General features: G+C 47.3%; 2 protein-coding genes across 3 annotated transcripts in view; one reads left to right on the top strand and one right to left on the bottom strand.

The window, feature by feature from the left end:
- LOC118227170 (tripartite motif-containing protein 14-like) overlaps positions 1-5389 on the bottom strand; it is a 7287-nt gene extending 1898 nt beyond the window's left edge. Inside the window, exons 1-6 of the mRNA XM_035417341.1 lie at positions 4995-5389; positions 3872-4374; positions 2979-3074; positions 2367-2615; positions 2055-2077; positions 1256-1404 (exon numbers count right to left, since the gene is read on the bottom strand). Coding sequence (XP_035273232.1) covers positions 1256-1404; positions 2055-2077; positions 2367-2615; positions 2979-3074; positions 3872-4374; positions 4995-5271 — 1297 coding nt within the window. The 5' untranslated portion in view covers positions 5272-5389. The remainder of the gene's footprint in view (positions 1-1255; positions 1405-2054; positions 2078-2366; positions 2616-2978; positions 3075-3871; positions 4375-4994) is intronic.
- Positions 5386-20652, top strand: slc38a7 (solute carrier family 38 member 7). Of its 2 annotated transcripts, none has more exons than XM_035417343.1 (11): positions 5386-5406; positions 8723-9505; positions 10555-10753; positions 11949-12093; positions 12798-12896; positions 14153-14210; positions 15036-15150; positions 15675-15822; positions 16358-16557; positions 17437-17491; positions 17864-20652. In XM_035417343.1, the coding sequence occupies exons 2-11, from the start codon at positions 9230-9232 to the stop codon at positions 17976-17978; spliced, it is 1410 nt and encodes a 469-aa protein (XP_035273234.1). In that variant the 5' UTR covers positions 5386-5406; positions 8723-9229; the 3' UTR covers positions 17979-20652. The 2 variants fall into 2 exon arrangements, with proteins under 2 accessions (XP_035273234.1, XP_035273233.1); XM_035417342.1 differs by lacking the exon at positions 5386-5406 and adding an exon at positions 7021-7255.

Raw genomic sequence — 20652 nt, 5'->3', positions numbered from 1 at the left:
AATGCTGTAGCAAATAGACACTATATAAGACCAGGTGATACGGATTTTCAAGAAAAATATATTCACTCAGCCTAACCTCTGACAAATCTGCAGTCATGAGCTTAGTAATTAGATTTTTAAACAATTTTTAAGGAAACCAGGGGAATAACTGACATATCCTGAACTTTGAATGAATGATGCCTGCAGCGTGCATGCTGGGATATTTCAGGGAATTCCCATGCCAGTGCTGCCCCATAGATCTACATAACATTTCAGTGGAGGGTCAGTGTCTCAAACTAACTGCTGAGTACCTCACTACATGCTCAGCCTCTTCTAGCCTAAGGGCTGCACTGGTTTCTGCTGATTTGTGTGACAGGTAGCGCTCTCTACTGGTGGAACAGAGCACATTTCACAAAGCAGGACTACTGAGTTAGATAATTTGTTGTGGCTGTGGTTATGGTTATGACTGGGATTATGTTAATGGTTGTTGCTGTGATTGTAGTGGTTGTGGTTACGGTTATGGTAGTAGTTATGGTTATAGTTATGGTTGTGGTTGTGATTATGTTCATGGTTGTGGCTGTGATTCTAGTGATTATGGTTATGGTAGTAGTTGTAGTTATAGTTATTGTTATGGTTGTGGATGTGGTGGTCGTGGTTGTGGTCATGTTTGTGGTTATGTTTGTGGTTATGGTTATAGTGTGATTATGGTTATGTTTGTGGTTATGGTTATAGTGTGCTTATGGTTATGTTTATGGTTATAGTGTGATTATGGTTATGTTTGTGGTTATGGTTATGGTAGTAGTTGTGGTTGTGGTTATGGTTATAGTGCGATTATGGTTATGTTTGTGGTTATGGTTATAGTGCGATTATGGTTATGTTTATGGTTATAGTGCGATTATGGTTATGTTTGTGGTTATGGTTATAGTGCGATTATGGTTATGTTTGTGGTTATGGTTATAGTGCAATTATGGTTATGTTTATGGTTATGGTTATAGTGTGATTATGGTTATGTTTGTGGTTATGGTTATAGTGTGATTATGGTTATGTTTGTGGTTATGTTATGGTTATAGTGTGATTATGGTTGTGTTTGTGGTTATGGTTATAGTGTGATTGTGGTTATGTTTGTGGTTATGGTTATAGTGTGATTATGGTTATGTTTATGGTTATGGTTATAGTGTGATTATGGTTATGTTTGTGGTTATGGTTATGGTAGTAGTTGTGGTTATGGTAATAGTGTGATTATGGTTATGTTTGTGGTTATGGTCGTGATGCTCACAGAGCAGTCGCAGGGCGTCCCGGTCCATCGTGGCCTGCAGGAACGCGTTCAGCCTCCTCTCGGCCCATTCCTCCAGCTGTCCCAGTCGGGCACGGTCGACCTCCTGCAGGGGCTCCAGCTCCCCTAACGGGCTGGACATCGCTGTCACACTGAGGGGGGGGACGCGTCGAGACAACCCATCACGCAAGCGTGTATGAGGCACAGCATTCACAGCAGCAGACTGCCAACACTCACCGGGGCAGTCTCACTTAACCTGGGAAGGGTCACCATCCATCCATCCATTATCCATATCCGCTTATCCTGGGGAGGGCCACCATCCATCCATCCATCCATCCATCCATTATCCATATCCGCTTATCCTGGGGAGGGCCACCATCCATCCATCCATCCATCCATCCATTATCAATACCTGCTTATCCTGGGGAGGGTCATCATCCATCCATCCATCCATCCATTATCTATACCTGCTTATCCTGGGGAGGGTCACCATCCATCCATCCATCCATCCATTATCTATACCTGCTTATTCTGGGCAGGGTCACCATGCATCCATCCATCCATTATCTGTACCCGCCTATTCTGGGCAGGGTATTTCTTTAGTGAAATTCAGTGCTTTTGTACAATGCTTGTTTCAACGTGAATTTCAATCACAGTCAATAAAGGGTTGTTTTATTTACAAGCTCTAGGACCCAGCCCTATGTAAATAAAAACCACCCTTACTGAATGCATTGTACAATAAGCAAACAGTTTCAACGAATGAATGCATATTCTAGGCGGTCTGTCAATTTGTCAGACTCACCTTTCGGAAATCTTGCTGTATTCCTGTTGGAGGGAAAATACAAATTATTAGGATATAACTACTCATGAGTGAAGGGACTTAATGTGGATCTGGCATTAACATTCTGCTGTTGGGGTTGACTACCTCACACTGCATATCCTGGGCTAGAACCTCCACAAAAAAAAGCCTAGGGTTATGGTAGCAATAAAGAACCCCCTTGAGTGACAGTGTTACATAGCAACAGCGTTACAGAGAATGTTATTGGAAGTATTGACATCGGAGCCTTCTGCAGAAATGATTGTAGGGACAAAGTGCAAAGGAGGCCCCGTTTACCATGATGAAGGCCTGCCCTTTGACCCGCTCGGCACCCTTGGAATTGGACAGCCCCTCCAGGGTGTCCAGGCTGGTCTGGATGGATCTCAGCTCCTCCTGAAGCAGCTCCAGCTGGGCCTGGACGCCCCCCAGAACCCGACGCTCCTCCCGGTCCACGACCTGCAGAGCCATCAGCTCCTGCCTGTCCAACGCTTCCCTCATGGCCTGGTACTGCTGCCTCAGACTGTCCCGGGACTGGTCCAGAGTCTCCTGGAGAGAGAGAGGGAGTAATCAAAAAGATCATCATTATCACTAACGTCCCCATCATCGCCAGCGTCCCCATAATTATCACCAGTATCCTCATTAATATGAACATTTTCATCATTATGACCAACATTCTCATCATCATCATCATGAACATTCTCATCGTTATCATGAACATTCTCATCATTATGACCAAGATTCTCATCATCACCATGAACATTCTCATCATTGTGACCAACATTCTCATCATTGTGACCAACATTCTCATCGCTATCATCAACATCGCTCACTGGCTGACGCTGGCACACGTGTCAAGGTGTGGTACTGTAAGTTGCAATGGCATTTCCTCTCTTCGGTTCCTCCTCTCACCTGAATATTCTGCTCCTTCTCTTGGAGACTGGCCACTCTGCTTCGGATGACCTCCTCGTTCTCTTTCATTTTCTTCATGTCATCTCTCAGGCTGCCCTGAAAGACCCATCATACCACATCTCATCTCATTCAGCAATACAGTTTAAAACCTTGATCACGTTTAGCATTTCTCCTCATCACTAAAATACGTTCATAGGCCTATCCCATTTCTCTGTAATGTCCTCTGTCAGTTCGGCAGAGCAGATTACAAATGTGCACAAACCAAAATGTATGGAACCTTCGGACCAATCACAGTCATTTTCCACGGGGACATCATCAGTTTATGGACTTGTGCAGGTCACTGGGTGACAAGACGAAGATGCAATGCGAGTGAGCCAGCAGTCTAGTTGCATGGCAAGTGTCAATGCAAGTAGACTACTGGTCTGTGTGAGAGATGAGAGCCAGTAATGAATAGTATACCTGAAACACGAGAGACAGAAGCAGTTGGAGCAGCAGGAAGGAAGAGCCAGACCAGCAGATTGACAAATGGCAAAGAGACAGAGATGCAGAGACCCTAGCTGTAGAAGAAGAAGAGAGGGAGAGAAGCAGGACACTGGCAAGTAATGTGAGAGTAAGGTTTCATTCAACCACAACTGAGCAGCCCTATATGCTACCACTGGCCCTCTGATTTTAACCAAGCATGGTGGGTTGCCGTGGAAACCGCAAAACTTTTTTTTATATTGGTTCAGTGGTGGACAGTTTCGCTGTAGCCCCACCCCTTTTTGTGAGGCTCACGTGACCTCACTCTCCCATCACACGTCGAGGCAGAGAGACAGAGGAGCCGGTCCGCGTCGGCTCCCACGGCAACGTCCCGGCAGCGCCAATAGCGACGAGGCACGGCGACGGCGACTCACCCTCAGCTGGCCCTCGGCCTCGGCGACGCCGACGCAGGCGTGGTCGCGGTGCGCCCCGATCACGGTGCACACGGTGCACACGCACGCCGCGCAGTCCCGGCAGTAGATCTTCTTGGCCTCCTGGTGCTCCGCGCAGCGCCACGCGGAGACGTCCGCCACGGGCGCCACCAGCGGGTGCGCCTGGAACTCCGGCGACTCCAGGTGGTGCCGCAGGTGCGCCGCGCACATGGACGCCCCGCACACCAGGCAGGTCTTCACCGCCACCTGCTGGCCGGGCGAGGCACAGTAGCTGCAGCGCACCGAGCCGTCGGGCCCGGCGGAGGCTGCGCGAGCGGTAGATGACGGAGTAGGAGGAGGAGGAGGAGAAACAGAAGGAGGAGGGTCCCCTCTTTCTCTCCTCTCCGTCCGGGAAAAGGAGGGCGCCCGTCTCTTTCCAAGCCGCTGGGTGAGGTTAGATAAGAGTGCGGAGGTGGAGGTGGAGGGCATTTCTCCATCCGAGCGATCTTAAAAACATGAACACGACACCATGAAACCAGGGAAAGCCAGCACGTCACATGACCAAGAGTGCTCCAGCGCCGAGCTTCCACTGGAACTGAGCGCTATGATCACATGAGACCACGACTGAGCTTTCTGGCTACGCACACCAGCAAGAATTACTTCATGTAAATTCAGTAACTTAATGTGATACCTTTTTGGGTCACACCAGACTCATTTACAACTGGTCTCTCACCAAGCACTCAACACCTGACTGCAACTGATGACTCATGTTTTCAAATAGAGGTATGCACAGAATAGTTTGTTTTTATTTTGCCTGATTGTTCTGCATTATTACACTGTAAAATTAAGTAGAAATAATAATAATAATAATAATAATTATTATTATTATTATTATTTAGTAGTCATAGTAACTACAGGGTAGAAGAGGCTAGAGTCTTCAGAGAAATTTGGCAATTTGCGATAGCATGCCGAAGTAAAGTGGCTTATTCTGGGAACAGTTTATATTAAGAAGGACCCCTAGTGCCCCCTATGTGATCTTCTCCTTGTACCCTACGCGTGCACGTAGCCGTTTTGCCTCTGTGTGTGCGATAGCCATATAAGTGTAGCGGGACAGTGTAGCCCCTACCTGAAGAGAAAAACGCCCCGCGTCCTTGTGTTCCCATAGCGGCGGTAGGTGGGCCCCCTCCGTGTCTATCAAAAGCAGGCATCTTCCTGTACTCCTCTCTGCACTCGGGGCAGTAATACGGCCCCGTAGGGGAGCTGCTCCACACTTCCTGGATGCAGGCCCGGCAGAAACAGTGTCCACACGGTAGGAAGGAGGGCTCCCGGCATTTTCCTGAGCAGAGGGGGCAATCGGTGTCCGCACGGGAAGGTATTTCGAGCGACGAACCCATGCTGGCCATACTACGCAACAAAAGGCCCCTGGAAACAAGGAAACTAGGATGGCCAAAACAGGAGGAGGAGCCAGAAATTTCAAACTTCTACACTCCTCTTTCCTGCACTTTACTCTTAAAGGGACAGTACGTACACAAAAATAGGTGGGACTGTGTGAGTGTGTGTGTGTGTGTGTGTGAGGGAGGGAGGGAGAGAGAGAGAGAGAGAGGGAGAAGAGAGAGAGAGATAGAGAGAGAAGAGAGAGAGAGTGAGAGAGAAATGTTAGGGGAGAACATTATCAGCGATGTTTAGAACTCAAAATGTCATCAAAACCAAAACTGAAAGTAAATGCTCCATCATATTTCAATTGACAATTTCAGAAAATAACTTAAAAACAAGCCTTCAGGCATTGGTAAAAGTATTCAAATTTCATGTCACTGTGTAATGTGACCCTTTAACATATGACATTATATGTTTTGCTGATTCTATCTATGTCTAAATTATATTCCTTCAAGGTTGTTAACTTTGGCTGACTTTGCAGAATATTTGACCCCATATGAACAGTGGATATGAAGAAACTCCAAATGCCTGCATTACCTGCCTAACTGTGGTACATATCCATCAGTAAATCAAAATTCAACAGACGTCAGCCAGTATTTCTGACTGAGGACTAAGGACGTCCCTCCTTAGGGACCTGTAGGATGGGGTAAATAGTAATTATTTATTAATAATAACGCAAAAACAAGCAGTGTCTCGGTATAGATTACTTGAGTGGTAGCCTGGCAGCACAGTCTGGCTGACTCGGGGAAACTACAGCGCAGAGAGAGGACAGCGCAACAATCGTACTGCAGTCTACGAAATAGGCTGAGACAGAGCTACACTTCACAGAAATGACACAAATAATCCATCCATTGTTCCCCGTGCTACAGGCCACGGACCTGGAGAGGCATGAGTTGCGCACCGCCGTTCGGTAGCCAATTTATTCGGCCCTGTCATAGTCCGATGAGCAAATTACTGATAACACATACCACACCGTCGCATTTTACATGCGAATTACGTGATCACCCTGGTTAAAATTCCAGCTTGGTTTCAAATTAGTACATCTGTCTTGGATATGTTCACGCAGGCAACAAGATAGTTGAGATGGCATCCATGCTGGCGAAGACTATGTCCAGCTGGTGGGCCAGCTTGGTACAGACAACAGACCGTCACCAAAGTCCAGATGGTATATCCAGATGGAGCAGAAGCTGGTTCCAGCTAAGATTCCATCTTAGGCTCGTAGCTGGAATTAACCATAATTGCATATTTACCCATACTTAGCTTCAAGTTTTTAAAAAAAAATCTCGTTTAATGAGCATCGATTAAACGTTTGCAATGGTTGCTTTTAAACTATTGAGGTTTAACTACCATGTTTGTGTGCTACTGTATTGCTATGCTTGGTGTGGTCGTTTTAGTTATACAGTAAATTTAAATAGACCTCTTTAAACGTTTTGTTCACAGATCAATAAGTCGGTGGTCTTTCCGTTAATCCTGTCCTGTCGTCTATTTTTTACTCTCCCACATAAAGTAACGTGACAAAGTTTGTTTTATCTAATCTCTACGAAAGTGTGTTGCAAGCTTCACGTACTGCTTCTAACACCTAGGAAATAACCACAGTATAGCACCATATCTGGATTCTTGATGGTTGATAACTGCTAACTAAAGTCTTATACAATTAAACAACATCCCCCACTACCCACCGCGGCTTCTGCGATGTCATTGGACGGAATGGTCACATGAGTATCACATGCTCTCGCTGTTATTGAGATCAGCAGGAATGAACACTACTCGCTGCATTACAGCCCCCTGTCTCAGATAGCCGGGCACCCGGGCAGCTAGTGTGTGGTGTCACCGTAGCGGTGAAACAGGACGAGTTTGAAAAAAATTCCCAGTTACTACCGAATATTTGAATGGTCCTCCGGGCTACCAAGGCTTTCGTGTTTGCGATCTACGCTTGGATGAAGAAATGACAAGGTCGGTACCAATACGATAGGTCCTCATTCCAGTAAATAGCTACGTTATGCGAATATGTTATTTGTTATGAAATAGCACAGCGTTTTAATTCAGCGTGTAAAACTCAGTCTACCACTGTACTTTGGTATGTTTAAAATTGCTGCGTAATTTTACTAGTTGGCTAATTTGCTACTGTAGCAAAGGCAGGTAACTAAAATCACGGCTTTGCCGGCTTGTGCGCTAGCTATCTGTGATAGCTTAATCGTGTTTCCCTTGTTGGACCCATTGTTGTCTGATTTGGGATGGTGCACAGAATCCCTCTTTGCCGTAAGGTTGCAGAACCATCACATGTTAACCAGGATTATTATCCTCAAACCACTCTACGCTGTCTGACTGGGGCCTTCAATTAACGAGGCCACTTTCAGGCACTGGGCGAGCATGTTTGGGCGAAGTTATCAGTGTTTTCGGTCTTTCCGGCTAACGAGCTGAATCAACAATTCCCACATCCCGAATACCCATTTCAATTGCCACATGTTAACTTGCTTGTCTTGTATATCGGAGGCGATTCTTTTCTTTTTCCGCCAGACTGTACAGCCCAGGTCTAACAATCACTGAAACCAACGCGTTGACATTTTTAAGCATGTAGAGGAAGTGGACTAACGCATAGACAGCAAAGATGTGGGACGTGATTATCTCACGTGATGGAGGGGTAGACCGGGACTGCCGTGCGTTATTCTTTGCGAACTGTCATTGTGCAACATGACATACACGCAAGAATGCTGACTGTGTCGCGTATAGATTTGTCTAGGGGAAGTAGGGACAGAGCGTATTAGTCAGACAACAAAGTAATGATCAACTTGGAAACTATGGAGGTTGGTTGGTGCTGGGGGAGTGTAGATTTTATGCCTGTCAGTGCATTTCTGTACTCCACACATACAGCTTTAAGTGTTCTAGTCACAAGCCAGCAAGGTTTATGACAATGCGGTGTAGTGTGGTGACACATCTCGTGATTTCCCAAGGACACTGGCATGGCTCTCCTGAGAAGTGCACTGTGCTGCACTGCAAATTAGGCCATTTTTCATGAGCTGTCTGTATGTTTACAGGTCTATTACGTCTTCTTTCGTCCACAGCATCTGGATGGCCTGACTGCCTTGGTCCACCCAGAACAGTGGCTTAAGACAAACGAGAGCATAAATAACAGAAAGTGAATCGGGTGCAGTTAGAATTTTCTCATATCCGTCTTGCAGCTTGAGAGGGTGCTGAAAATAACGGTGATGCAGGCAACTTGGCAAGGTAGAGAGCGATTACAATTACCGTTGCCATAGTGGCAGAAATCTTTTTTTAAAAATATACGGCTGCCAAGATAAAGAGGTAAACTGTGGAAGCCTCTTTTTGGCATGGTGCAGAAAAGTGTGAGGGCCATGTCAGTGACATGTATGTGTGTGGTGCTTTCCTTCACTGGGTGTTTTTTTGTTTTTTGTTTTTTAGGTTCCTGAAAGGGCTGGAAGGTGTGTGCTCGGACCTGCCCTTCCGTGTGTGAGTCCCTGGGGGACTGGCTGGACTCTGGAGGTGCTCCGTGTGTGGAATTCCTGGCTGCACCGGAATCCCTGTGAAAATGTTCCGAGGACCAACGCACTTTTGTCTTTCGCCTGTGCCTCCCTGCACCCCCCCGGCCCCCGGCTTTGCGATCGTCTGCCCTCTGCTCTCTTTTCCCGTTGGGCGCTGGCAATAAGGACTTCTCTGAACGGGGCACCTGGGACATCTTACTCCGAAATCGGGTGTGGGGGGGGGGAAAAAAAGGGGGTGGCCCATCGAGAGCGGCCTGTTTTGTGAGTGTTGTTAAATCGCACTCAGTGGCCTGAATCTGGTGTTTGTGTGTTTGGGAGGGGGAATCGGCTCTGAATTCGGTTTTCTGGGAGGGGGAATCAGCTCTGAATTTGGCGGTTTGCTGGGAGAGGAGGGGAACAGCTCTGAATTTGGCGGGCTGCGGCGAGGATGTCGGGGCCGGAGATGGCGATAAACAGCGAGGCGGGGGACTGGGGCGGGAGCGATGACGCCGGGGAGCGCGCCTGGCTCCTGCAGAGCCCCAGCGTGGAGACGGGACCCCCCCCGCGCGAGCCGGAGCGGGAGAGGGAGGGGCGCGGGGGCGGGACCTCAGCCCTGGGCGCCGTCTTCATCGTGGTCAACGCCGCCCTCGGTGCCGGGCTGCTCAACTTCCCCGCCGCCTTCAACGTCGCCGGCGGCGTCACCTCGGGGGTCACGCTCCAGCTGGTAAGAGGGGAACGCTCGGGGAACCGCCCCAAATTCTTGCGCTCGGGCCGTAGAGTCTGGGCACAGGCCCGTGGAGTGTAATGGGGGTAAGGGGGATTGGGAGACTGCACCTGCTTACAGACTAGGGATGCCAAGTGTCTCGTATTAACTGGGACATCCTGCTTTTATGCCGAAAATGTCCTGCGTTCCATATTTGGCACTTTGGGGAGAATAAGCTACCAAAATAGTGGTTGCTATGTGGTTGACATGTGGGGCGGTAAAGCATGGCATAAGTAGCTAGGGGCTAAAATGCATAAAAATACAGGTTTGTAGTTGTTTACCTACCTGTTTGGGGAAAACATAATCAAGACATCTGATGTGCGCGACACTTACAGTAGGCATTCACAGTGTCCCTTTTAGACACTGAATAAGTTAGGCATTGAATGCGATTGAGTCCCTTTCAGTCTGTCTCATGTCGTTTCAGACATGTTTGTTTTTTGGAACAAAATGACAGGCACTTGAGAAAGTAGCAAGATGTTTTTCTGTTCCGCTGACGTGTTTTTTTGTACAGGACAAGTAATGGTTAGTTAACAAACATCGCATTGATTGATGCCTGAAGTTTGCTTGAAGGAAAAAAAGGCCTCAGTGGCTGTTGCGGGCGAAGGTGGTGATCACGTACAGCTGGGGTCTACCTCCAGGCTCTTTTATTCTGCTAGGACTCCGACGACCCCAACAGTGAGGGCCTGCCACAGGCACAGCCTGTCTAAAGAAATCCCGATTCAGCTCCACTTATTCTCTCAGTAACCCTCAGACTGAGCATGCTCACACTCACAGAGGGAGAAAATGCACATTTAGGTCTGTTTTGTTTTTAAGGTTGAATACGGTGAACATTTTCTGGTTACGGATTCGTTCTGGTGCTGTTAGGCTGCATGTATGCATTTTTTTTATACCAGGACTGACATTATTTTTTTCCGCTGACGGTTCATTTTTTTTTTCACGTTCTGTGTATTTAATTAAAAACATTTGCACGGCTGATTTAACTAAGATGACTTCCTGTCTCCCTCCTGCAGTGCATGCTGGTCTTCATCATCAGCGGACTGGTGATCCTGGCCTACTGCTCCCAGGTCAGCAACGAGACCACCTACCAGGAAGTGGTGCGGGCGGTGTGCGGGCGCGTCACGGGGGTCATCTGCGAGGTCGCCATCGCCGTCTACACCTTCGGCACCTGCATCGCCTTCCTCATCATCATCGGCGACCAGCTGGACAAGCGTGAGTGTGTGCGCCACGCGTCCTTCCTGTGCGGCCGCTTGACTGCGCGCTGTTCTGAGCGTGGCTTTGCGCTACGAAGAATCTGCTCAATGCTCTTTCACTGTGCCGGATTGTTGCATGTATGGACCATATTGTTTGGTCTCCAACAATGAGAAAAAGCAGCACCTTCCTTATATACAGTTTATTGCTTTCTGTTTAATATAAGTTGGCCAGTGTTCTTGTTTTGGAGAGAAATTCTTGAGCATAGAGGATAAGGCCCGCTAGGAAATCTGACACGGTTTCGATGCCTGATGCAGATTTGACGAAGTTTATTAAAAAATATACGCGCAGTGATGGAGAGATAGCGATACGATCTAACAAAGCTTTCATGCACAGCTGCCTCAAAGGTTTCGCAGAGTCAGTCGAACCCGGGCAGAGCCTAATCCGGGAGCTGTATAAGGGCGTCTGCTAAATGCCGGTAATGTAATGTAATATTTTCAGCCTTAGCCAGCGCAAGTGCCTTTGATAAACTCAACAGACGCCTTACAGGTTACCGGTTGTTGTCGGTTTGAGAGGTGGCTCTCCTGTCCCAGCTAGCTCTGCTCTGGCACTACTGTGTGGCTTGTATTGCCGGAAAATAGACATTGGCTCGTGAACAGGTGCGCCATGGGAGTGCACCTTTCGTCTTGTGCCCTTGGCAATTCTTAAAAAAGGTTGCATGTGAAGGAATTGATGATACTATACCGTGTTTGTCTGTCTCGTTGTTCTGAACAGCTAGCGAAAGCAGCAGTAGCTCAGGAGAGTTTCTGGCCTCGAGGCCTTGCAGTTTTATGTGTTCCGAAGGTCTGAGCTTTATAGAACAAATGGGACACGATGCGATGAGTTTAATTTTATTTATTTATTTTATTTTTTTCCCAGAGCTCTCCGGAGCGCGTTCTGCCTTTTAATTTCAGTGACTGTCAGAAGAGTTCTCCAGTGCTGTTACCCTGGCTGTCAGTGCTCCTGGGCCTGTGTCAGACTCACTCACGCACTCACGGGCTGACTGGTCTGGCCTGTGCCTGTGTCAGACTCTCAGATTCAAATTTCAGAGTGCTTTATTGGCAGGACAAATATAGGCGCTTTTATTGCACAAGCAGCGGCTGCATTATAAAACTGTTCACCACTATGCTCTGTGCACACTCTCTCTCTCTCTCTTTCTCTCTCTCTCTCTCTCCAGTGATCGCAGCCATGGCTCACGAGCCTGAGGGGGTGATGGACGATCACTGGTACACCGACCGCAGGTTCACCATCGTGGTGACCTCAGTACTGGTCATCCTGCCTCTCTCCATCCCCAAGGAGATTGGTTTCCAGAAGTATGCCAGGTGGGTCCCCCCCTCCCCCCCGCCTTCTCCCCCCACACACCAAACCCCAGCGGCCATCCCAGAGTTCCCCGGTTCAAAACAAAGGTTGTCGGAAAAATCCGGCCTGTGATTGACAGTTAGTGAAGTGATGGCGGAATGTCCTCATTAACGGTCAGATGCCTTTGCGGTCGATAGACGGACGCTGTGGCAGGTTGAAGTGAATGAGTCACTGGCAGCCCACCCCCCGCCCCCGCCCCCCCCCCCCCCATTCTTCTGTCACTGTGCCAGATCTGTCTCTGTGTGATGTAACTGGAGTCCTGTTCCGTCACTGCGGAATATGGGCCACTGGGATTCACACTTACCCTTGTGTAACCTGGAAACACGTCCGTCTGCATTTTAGAATGTTTGTCGTTTTTCGCACCAGTGGTAACCAACCCTGTTCCTGGAGATCTGCCATCCTGTAGGTTTTCATTTCAACCCTGATTTGACACACTAATTTGACTGTACTGATCAGCTGCTCAGCAAGATCTTTGCTGCTGAATGAGGTGTGCTTGGGTTAGGGTTAGAGTGAAAACCTGCTGGATGGTCGATCGCCAGGAAACTAATTTTTAAACTAATTAAATGCCTATGATAATTGTGTGAGAATGGTTTTGCTAATGGTTCTATATTTTATTTTGGCATATGGCTTTGCTTTTTCTCTTAGTTGCTCTTTTTCCTGCTTGCAGTGCGTTAAGTGTCATTGGTACCTGGTATGTGACCATTGTCGTCATCATCAAGTATATCTGGCCGGACAAGGAGATTTCACCGGGTTACATTCCCACCAGGTAGGCTTCAATACACTCCTCAAGAACTACGTTTCCCACAATGCTTGGGGAGCTGGGGCCATCTTAACTTCATAATGGCCCACAGTGGATACTGGCTCAATACCCTTTACCCAGTGAGACTTCCACATTAGTAATTTTCTAGCCAAGAAGCGCACGTGTCATTAGGCCCACGTTGGTTGGCAAGGTGATTAGTCTGCAAAGGTTAACGATTCCCGGAGAGAGGCCCAGCGGTAGGTCCTAACTGCTCACTGCGGTATTTCCCTCCCAGAAGAGAGCGAGCTTAATTAGGCGACGGGGCAGGAGGCATGGCATGAGCCAGGGTTGCCAGATCCGTGGAGAATTCCTCGTTAAGGAGGCTCTCATCGGCTGCCGTGATCGGCAGCTACATTAGCGCGCTGCGACGCTTCCTCTGTCTGTTCGAGAGGGTGCTGAGAAGCGCACGCTTCACCCCCGGCCAGCCGCCGACGCTTCTCCCTCGGCTGTCCTCTTGCTGAGTCGTGCGGCTGTCTGGCACTGGTGGAGTGCTCCCCGCACACGGACTGCAGAGACAGACTGCAGACTGCACCTCACTAGCTGAGGATTCAGGCTTGCTAGACGCTACATGGCCCTGGTCCAGTCAGGTATTGATCCTGGACTGTGGGGGTGCGTCACTGCCACCCTGTCAAACATCCCCCTCCCTCCCTTTTCTCCTCTAGTGTTCGCAATGGTACATGGTAGGTTGTCTGGAACTCAGCTACACATTACATTACATTACATTTAGCAGACGCTCTTATCCAGAGCAACTCACACAACTTTTACATAGCATTTTACATTGTATCCATTTATACAGCTGGATATATACTGAAGCAATTTTGGTTAAGTACCTTGCTCAAGGGTACAACGGCAGTGTCCTACCCGGGAATCGAACCTACGACCTTTCGGTTACAAGCCCAGTTCCTTACCCACTGCGCTACACTCCGTCCACGTTTATACATCTGTACAAGCTGGGTTGCTATGGGGCAGCAGTGTGGTGTAATGATCGTGGAATAGGCCTTGTAACTCAAAGGTTGAAGGTTCGGTCCCCAGTTGGGACGTTGCTGTTGCACCCGTGAGCGAGGAACTTAACCTGAATTGCGTCCGTAAAAATCCAGCTGATTAAATGGATTGTATGTAAAAAAATGCAGTTGTGTATTTTGCTTTGGATGTGAGTGTGTGATAAGTGCAGAAATGTAAAATGGTTTCTCAGTGTTTGACAGACATCTGCCTTTTGTTTGCAGTCCCTCCTCCTGGACAGACGTGTTCAATGCTATGCCCACCATATGCTTCGGCTTCCAGGTGATTTATCTTCTGCGACTTTCTGCAGTGTGTGTGTGTGTGTGTGTGTGTGTGTGTGTTTCAATAGAGGTGGTTGTATGTGTGTTTCAGCAAAGATGGTTGTGTATTTCAGTAGAATTGGTACTGTACAGTGGAGGTGTAACTGTGTGTATGCATTTCAGTAGAAATGGTTGTGTGAGTGTTTCAGTAGAGATTGTTGTGTCGGTATTTCAGTAGAGATGGTAGTGAGTATTTCAGTAGAGATGGTTGTGTGAGTATTTCAGTAGGATTGGTACTGTACAGTGGAGGTGTAACTGTATATGTGTTTCAGTAGAGGTGGTTGTGTGAGTATTTCAGTAGAACTGGTACTGTACAGTGGAGGTGTAACTGTGTGTGTATGTGTTTCAGTAGAGATGGTTGTGTGAGTATTTCAGTAGAGATGGTTGTGTGAGTATTTCAGTAGGATTGGTACTGTACAGTGGAGGTGTAACTGTGTTTGTATGTGTTTCAGTAGAGATGGTTGTGTGAGTATTTCAGTAGAGATGGTTGTGTGAGTATTTCAGTAGGATTGGTACTGTACAGTGGAGGTGTAACTGTGTGTGCATGTGTTTCAGTAGAGATGGTTGTGTGAGTATTTCAGTAGAGATGGTTGTGTGAGTATTTCAGTAGAGATGGTTGTGTGAGTATTTCAGTAGGATTGGTACTGTACAGTGGAGGTGTAACTGTGTGTGCATGTGTTTCAGTAGAGATGGTTGTGTGAGTATTTCAGTAGAGATGGTTGTGTGAGTATTTCAGTAGGATTGGTACTGTACAGTGGAGGTGTAACTGTGTGTGTATGTGTTTCAGTGCCACGTGAGCAGCGTGCCCGTCTTTAACAGCATGAGGAAGCGTGAGATTCAGCCCTGGGGGGGCGTGGTCACGGCGGGCATGATCATCTGCCTCTTCGTCTACACCGGCACAGGTCTGCTTCTCACTTTACACAACCACCGGTTCAGCCTTTCATTTCAGGTCTGCTTCTCACTTTACACAACCACCGGTTCAGCCTTTCATTTCAGGTCTGCTTCTCACTTTACACAACCACCGGTTCAGCCTTTCATTTCAGGTCTGCTTCTCACTTTACACAACCACCGGTTCAGCCTTTCATTTCAGTTCATTGCTTTTTTTAAAAACTCGTTTTGTATTTAAAGCCCATTGTTCTCAAGGCTGTCCAATCAGAGCTCTTAGGCTAGGTCACCTGACACAGTCTGTGCACCTTTGAAAAGCCTGTTAAAGTATGGAACGCAGTGCAGGAATCAAGGCTGACTCACAAAAACGCTGTAAAGGCGTGCATGTGTTTTTTCTTGTGTCATACCTTATGAATGTGTCACTGGTGTGCTGTTGTGTGTTGTGACTATGATATTTAGAAGTTTGAAAGGAAGATTCTTTTCAAGGTTAGAGGCGGGGTCGCGTGAGTAATTGACAGGTGGTGACCTCTCCCTCCCCCAGGTGTCTGTGGCTTCCTGTCGTTCGGCTCCACCGTGAATCAGGACGTTCTGATGTCATACCCCTCCAACGACATCGCCGTGGCTGTCGCCAGGGCCTTCATAGTCGTCTGTGTGGTGACATCATATCCCATTCTGCACTTCTGCGGAAGGTATCACTGAACTGCTCCTCACTGTGTGTGCGCATACAATGTAATGGCGCATTCAAGCAAAATTAATGACTTCATATTTTGTTTCTCTAACCTTGAATCTGTATTTTTACTTTATTGGATACTTACTTTATTGTATGCTTTTTTCCTGCCTACTAAGAACTCAAACACTATAGTGGCAGTGTAATCCTACGATATTTTAAAGCTCTTTAGTGTAATTAGTAAAAGGCTTTTCTTTTAATAAAAGCAACATGCCAAGAGTTCACTGGGAAATGTTTTGCAATGCATGCTGGGGATGGTAGTTCACTACATGCAGATCAGCTGGTAAACCTGCTGGACCAATGAGATGGCGCTGTTTCCATGCAGTGGCAGTTTGCTTTAAAGTAGTTGTAGTAGTTGAACTGTCCGGATGCACACACGTCGTGCCCGTCAGATACCGTGTTTAATGCGCCATGTTGTGAGCGGATGGCGGTTGGGGGCCGTCCCCGGATAGTGGGTCACGTTATTCATGAGGCGCTGTTCCCCTCCGGTCCTGCAGGGCGGTGCTGGAGGGCCTGTGGCTGCGCTTCCGGGACGAGCCGGTGGAGGTGGACGTGGGGCGGGAGCGGCGGCGGCGGCTGCTGCAGACGGTCACGTGGTTCGCGCTCACCCTCCTCCTGGCGCTCTTCATCCCGGACATCGGCCGCGTCATCTCCCTCATCGGCGGACTCGCCGCCTGCTTCATCTTCGTCTTCCCAGGTAGCCTCCCCCCCACCAAGGAGCCAATCGCTGTTCGCCGCCAGCTCGGGGGAAATGAAGCACAAAATTGAGTTGTTTTATTTTAATAGATCTCATGGAACGCATTGGGCCTTTTTCAGTTCACAAATTGAGTCTCGTTTCATTTCCTGAATTGACTGAACTGACAGAGAACTGATCCAAGCACACATCTTATTCACACACACTCGTCTTCTTCCTCCATCCACCATTTCCTCTTTCCATCATTGTTCTTCTTGACAGCGGCCACTGGTGACCTACAGATGGAGAAGAAAAAAACTGGTTCAAGATGCTATTCGTCGTGGACCTGATATAGATTGTTTTTCATTCACTACTCACTTGCTACACACCAATTCCATTTTAATTCATTCATTCATTGTTTGCACCCAGTGCCATACTAGTGCAGGTGAAATTATTTTAACAAACTTCATGAAAGGAGCATGATTTTATTTCACATTTTTAAAATGATTTTTTTTTTGTTTTTTTCTCCACAATTTGGATTCATGTGTGTGCTACAATGCCCCTCAGGTCAGCATAAAGAAGCCAGTGCTTCTTCCTCAAACTGAACAGCTTCTTCATGAAGCTGTCCAAACAGGCTGAGAACAGTTTTTATTTCAGAGTTAAGCTCCCTCTTCACACTTTGGTACTGCTTCTTGGACACTGTCTTTCTTTAGTTTCCTTTAATTTCATCTTGTTTATTTCCCCCTTTTTTCTCATGTAACTGCCGTTAAAGATGAGGCCTGTTTCTATTTTTTTGGTTTCTGGTTAGCTTTTCTCCTCCATTGCCGATGCTGTTCTCTAATTGACGGTGATTGTGGTGATGGCCTTCATCGTGGACTAATGCTCTTCTACTCCCCCCCCCAGGCCTGTGTCTGATTCAAGCCAAGCTTTCGGAGATGCAGGAAGTTAGACCCGGAAGGTACGTGCAGCTTTATTCCCTCTCCCACCAGCAGATGGCGCTGATCTCTGAGCTCTAGTTGAGCCTAGACCAGGACTGGCGAACCCTGCTCCTGGAGATGTACTGTAGGTTTTCCAATTCAGCCCTTCTTCGGTGCACCTGATTCTACAAATGATCAACTCAATAAGACCTCTAGTTGTTGAGTGAGGTGTGCTTTGTTTGGATTGGAGTCAAAACCTACGGGACAATAGATCTCCAGGAACAGCGGTTGGTAGCCCGGGCCTAGATTTTGCCCATATTGCTCTTTTGTGAAATCACTTCTGCTGTGCTGTCAGAGGTCAGAGGTCAGATAGCAGGATCCCTGGGCTGAAGTGCGTTTTGTTCTCTCGGCAGCTGGTGGGGGCTGGTGTCCTACGGCATCTTCATGGTGACCATTGGAGCGTTCATCTTTGGGCAGACCACAACCAGCGCCATCTTCCGCGACTTCCTCTACCACGACAACCAATAGGCAGCTGGCCGGAGGCGGGGTGGAAAATGAGGAGGTGTGGAGAGAGAGAGAGAGAGAGAGAGAGAGATGGACGGAGGGGAGGAGAGTGCGAGAGGGGGAGGGTGGATGGTATAGAGAGGAGGACAGAAGCTGCTACACTGACCTCAGGAGAGAGGCACAGGTCCGTGCTTCAGGTGCACTGCCAGACCTCCCTTGTCCCTTCATAGTCCTTCACCCTCCACTCCGACCTCTCTCCCTGACCTCCCTCCTTCTCTCGGGCTCTCCTTGGACTCCTCCTGCATGCAGCCTCCTACCCCTACCGATGCATCGCTACCACCAGTCCCAACGCAGTCGCCTCCTCGGCCCCTTGTGACGCGCTGGCACCACACGTGCCGAACCTGATAATGTAAACAGGGCCTCGTCCTCTCTCTCCTCCTAAGAGCCGCAATGAAGAGGAGCCACCCGGAACCCCATGTTCTGATTGGCACAGCAGGGCCTGAGATGAAATCTGATTGGTGGTGAGGGCGGAAGGCACGCCGGTCGAAGGGGGCGGGGCCAGTGGAATTGAAATTATGGAATCAAACCGATGGATTTAATTTTCACAAGACGGACACCTTTTCTGATTAACTGTAATTGCCTCTGCTGCTGGGATATGTTTGATTTTATGTTTTGCTGCTGAACTGGAGACCCTTAATATCAGATGATCATTAAACCGGTTGTGGTCCCTCCTTCCCTCCTCTCCTCTCCAGTTGTGCTAAAGATAGACCATTGCCAAAGTACCACAAAGCAAACACAGGAAGCATGCCACTTGGTAACATGGTCACTGCAGTTCTGAATCCTGACAGCAGGGGGCACCGTGAGCAGTAAATGCATGTTTAGTCTGTCTGTTGATCCTGGCTTTCTTCCCCCTTGGCCTTGCATTACGTTCAGAGTTCACACTAACACATCTGGTTCACTGACCCTGGGCCTGGTAAAACTTGAGTGACAGTTAGAGTTTGTTCGGTTCACCCCATCAGTTGAGTTTGGTCAAATTTGGGGGAGAAAAAATATTATGAATTCTGATGAATCCCAGAGAACCCTTTTTAAATTTGCTGCCACTAGCAAGATGTTTAATGTACATGCTATGGAATGAAAATGTTAAATTGATTTTTTTCCCCTCTCTCAGTTCATGTGACAAACAACTGACCATTTGGCCCCACTGCACCCCCAATGAAAGGCCACATTGTTTCCAAATCTGCCTTTGTTCACCTTGTGGCCTATATAGGTGTCCTGGCAAGGTCCAGAAGAGTGGGCATAGTCTATTTCAAACCTCTGTTGTACCTGCGGCCATTGAATTTTCCTAAAAGGACCATGGGCTGTTTTTAGTATCTCATGTAACTGCCTGTAAGGAAAACTGACTTAAATAATGTCTTTAAATGTCTGCCAGAAAGAAGAACAACAACACTAATGCTCGTACTGGTGGTGATTTTAGCTGAATCAACCTGTCATGTTTTTATACTGCTGAATGTGTAAGATACAAGGACAAGGAAACAAGGGTCCTATGTAAAGGGATTACGCTCCCTCTTATTGGATGGGTTTCATATTTTTTTGGAACAGGTTTGACCATGTAAAGCATGACATCACAAATATGGGATTCGTATGTTCTATAGAACTGGACATTCCAATGATGATGTAACAATCACTACTGGTAGCTGAAAGCAGTGGAGGTCTAGAACACTGACTTTGAATTTATAAAAAGACATTCCAAAAAAAAAAAACCTTCTGTTAAGTCACAGGTTTTCTCACCATCTTCCTAACGGAAAAGGGACACATGCCAGTACAGAAGGCAGTCCCGGTGGCTTCCTCAGTCATTATTAATAGCTTGGTTCCGTTCAGTTCCAAGCCCGGGCTGGAGACCTAGCTGAGAAGCGAGAGATGTGAATAATTCATGCAATCAAGGGAATTATGTAGTACAGTCAACAGAGGCCCTCTTCGTGGGGTGTCCGAAAACATCCAGTCTGACTTGGAAGGGGATCAAGGAAAAGGGATGAATTCTGGGACTGAAAAAATAGCTGCTTGTGAACACTTGTTTTTAGGCAAGGGAAATACTTGTTTACACAGTGGAGTAAAATTGAAGTTGTTTACTTGAATTTAGCTGGGTGCAGGGTCCGAAAATAACTTTCTGGCTCACCTTCCAAGGGCAGGTAAACATGTAAAATTTACCAGATTTTTTTTTTCCTTTTTGTTTTTTTTACTGGCCAGCAATATTTGCATGTATTATTTCATTGAACAAAATAAAGTTTTTAGTATGCCATTTCGTGTTTAGATTTGATTTTGAAATGACAATTACAAAGAGAAAATATCAGACTTCCAGCTTTTCAGTATTTTTTTTGCTTTTTGAACAATTAACACTATTAACTCTTCAGAGTTTGTTACAGCCATGGTACTGTCTGTGGTGCTGTACAACAGCCAGGATCATGGGGCACCCTTGTCATTATTGTGCAAAATTCATCTTCCACCCAGTTTTCTTCTTCATTTTTTCTTTTTGGTGACCTAACCCCTTCAGGGTGTCACCATATGTAAGTGTAGATGTTAAAAATGAATTAAGTTCTTCACAGAATGAGAGAGAGAGAGAGAGAGAGATGACAGAGTTCACTTGATGGAAAAATTCAAGAGAGAAACTGCAATGCCGATCAGCCAATCACAGGCCTAAGAT

This window comes from Anguilla anguilla, chromosome 5, assembly GCF_013347855.1.
Source record: "Anguilla anguilla isolate fAngAng1 chromosome 5, fAngAng1.pri, whole genome shotgun sequence".
Taxonomy (NCBI): Eukaryota; Metazoa; Chordata; class Actinopteri; order Anguilliformes; family Anguillidae; genus Anguilla; species Anguilla anguilla.
Note: the sequence above shows the minus strand (reverse complement) of the source record. Positions and strands in the feature narration are given on the sequence as shown.

What these genes read in the sequence shown, in the direction of transcription:
- slc38a7 (XM_035417343.1), top strand. Translation starts at nt 9,230, where the DNA reads ATGTCGGGGCCGGAGATGGCGATAAACAGCGAGGCGGGGGACTGGGGC. An exon ending in CGGCGACCAGCTGGACAAGC is followed by an intron (nt 10,754 to 11,948) that starts GTGAGTGTGTGC and finishes CTCTCTCTCCAG; the next exon opens with TGATCGCAGCCATGGCTCAC. An exon ending in CCGGGTTACATTCCCACCAG is followed by an intron (nt 12,897 to 14,152) that starts GTAGGCTTCAAT and finishes TTTTGTTTGCAG; the next exon opens with TCCCTCCTCCTGGACAGACG.